Raw genomic sequence first — 679 nt, forward strand, 5'->3', positions numbered from 1 at the left:
AGGGCGATGGGGGATGCCAAGGAGGGGACACGGGGTGGGGGGAGGATGGAGGCTGATGGGGGCCACGGGGGGCGATTCTGGGGACCCCAGGGGGCCGCATCGACCACGGGCACCACGAGGGGAAGGCGAAGCAGGCGCTGCACGAGGCGGTGGAGCTGGACCGGGCCATCGGGTTGTCCACCCGCCTCACCTCGGCCCAGGACACCCTCAGCGTCGTCACCGCCGACCACTCCCACGTCTTCACCTTCGGCGGCTACACCCCGCGAGGGAACCCCATTTTCGGTGAGTCCTCAACCCTTGGGGGGGGGTGTACATCCATGGGAGACACCTCGAGGGGGTCACCACCCCGCTGATGGTGCCACCACCCCCAGGCCTGGCCCCGATGCAGAGCGACGTGGATCGAAAGCCCTTCACCTCCATCCTCTACGGCAACGGGCCCGGCTATAAAATCGTGGCGGGCGAGCGAGAAAACGTCTCTGCCGTGGATTTCGGTGAGTGTTTTGGGGCAATGTGGCTAAAATTACAGAATCACAGAATCTTCTAGGTTGGAAGGGACCTTAAAGATCATCTTGTCCAACCGTCAACCTCACTTTGACAAAAATAAACACCCACACAACAAACAAAGAGCATCACCATCACTAAACCCTTTCTCCCAGCACAACATCAACACGTCTTTTGT

At 60.5% G+C, this 679-nt stretch overlaps 1 protein-coding gene across 1 annotated transcript in view; it reads left to right on the plus strand.

Annotated features, from left to right (window-relative positions):
- Positions 1 to 491, plus strand: part of ALPL (alkaline phosphatase, liver/bone/kidney) — a gene marked incomplete at its 3' end in the record, with an annotated part of 7,030 nt that extends 6,539 nt beyond the window's left edge. The window contains exons 6-7 of the mRNA XM_014958026.1: positions 91 to 282; positions 372 to 491. Of these exons, the coding sequence (XP_014813512.1) occupies positions 91 to 282; positions 372 to 491 (312 nt within the window). The remainder of the gene's footprint in view (positions 1 to 90; positions 283 to 371) is intronic.
- Positions 492 to 679: the final 188 nt, after the last annotated feature.

Source organism: Calidris pugnax, unplaced genomic scaffold (assembly GCF_001431845.1).
Source record: "Calidris pugnax isolate Ruff unplaced genomic scaffold, ASM143184v1 scaffold355, whole genome shotgun sequence".
NCBI classification, from domain to species: Eukaryota; Metazoa; Chordata; class Aves; order Charadriiformes; family Scolopacidae; genus Calidris; species Calidris pugnax.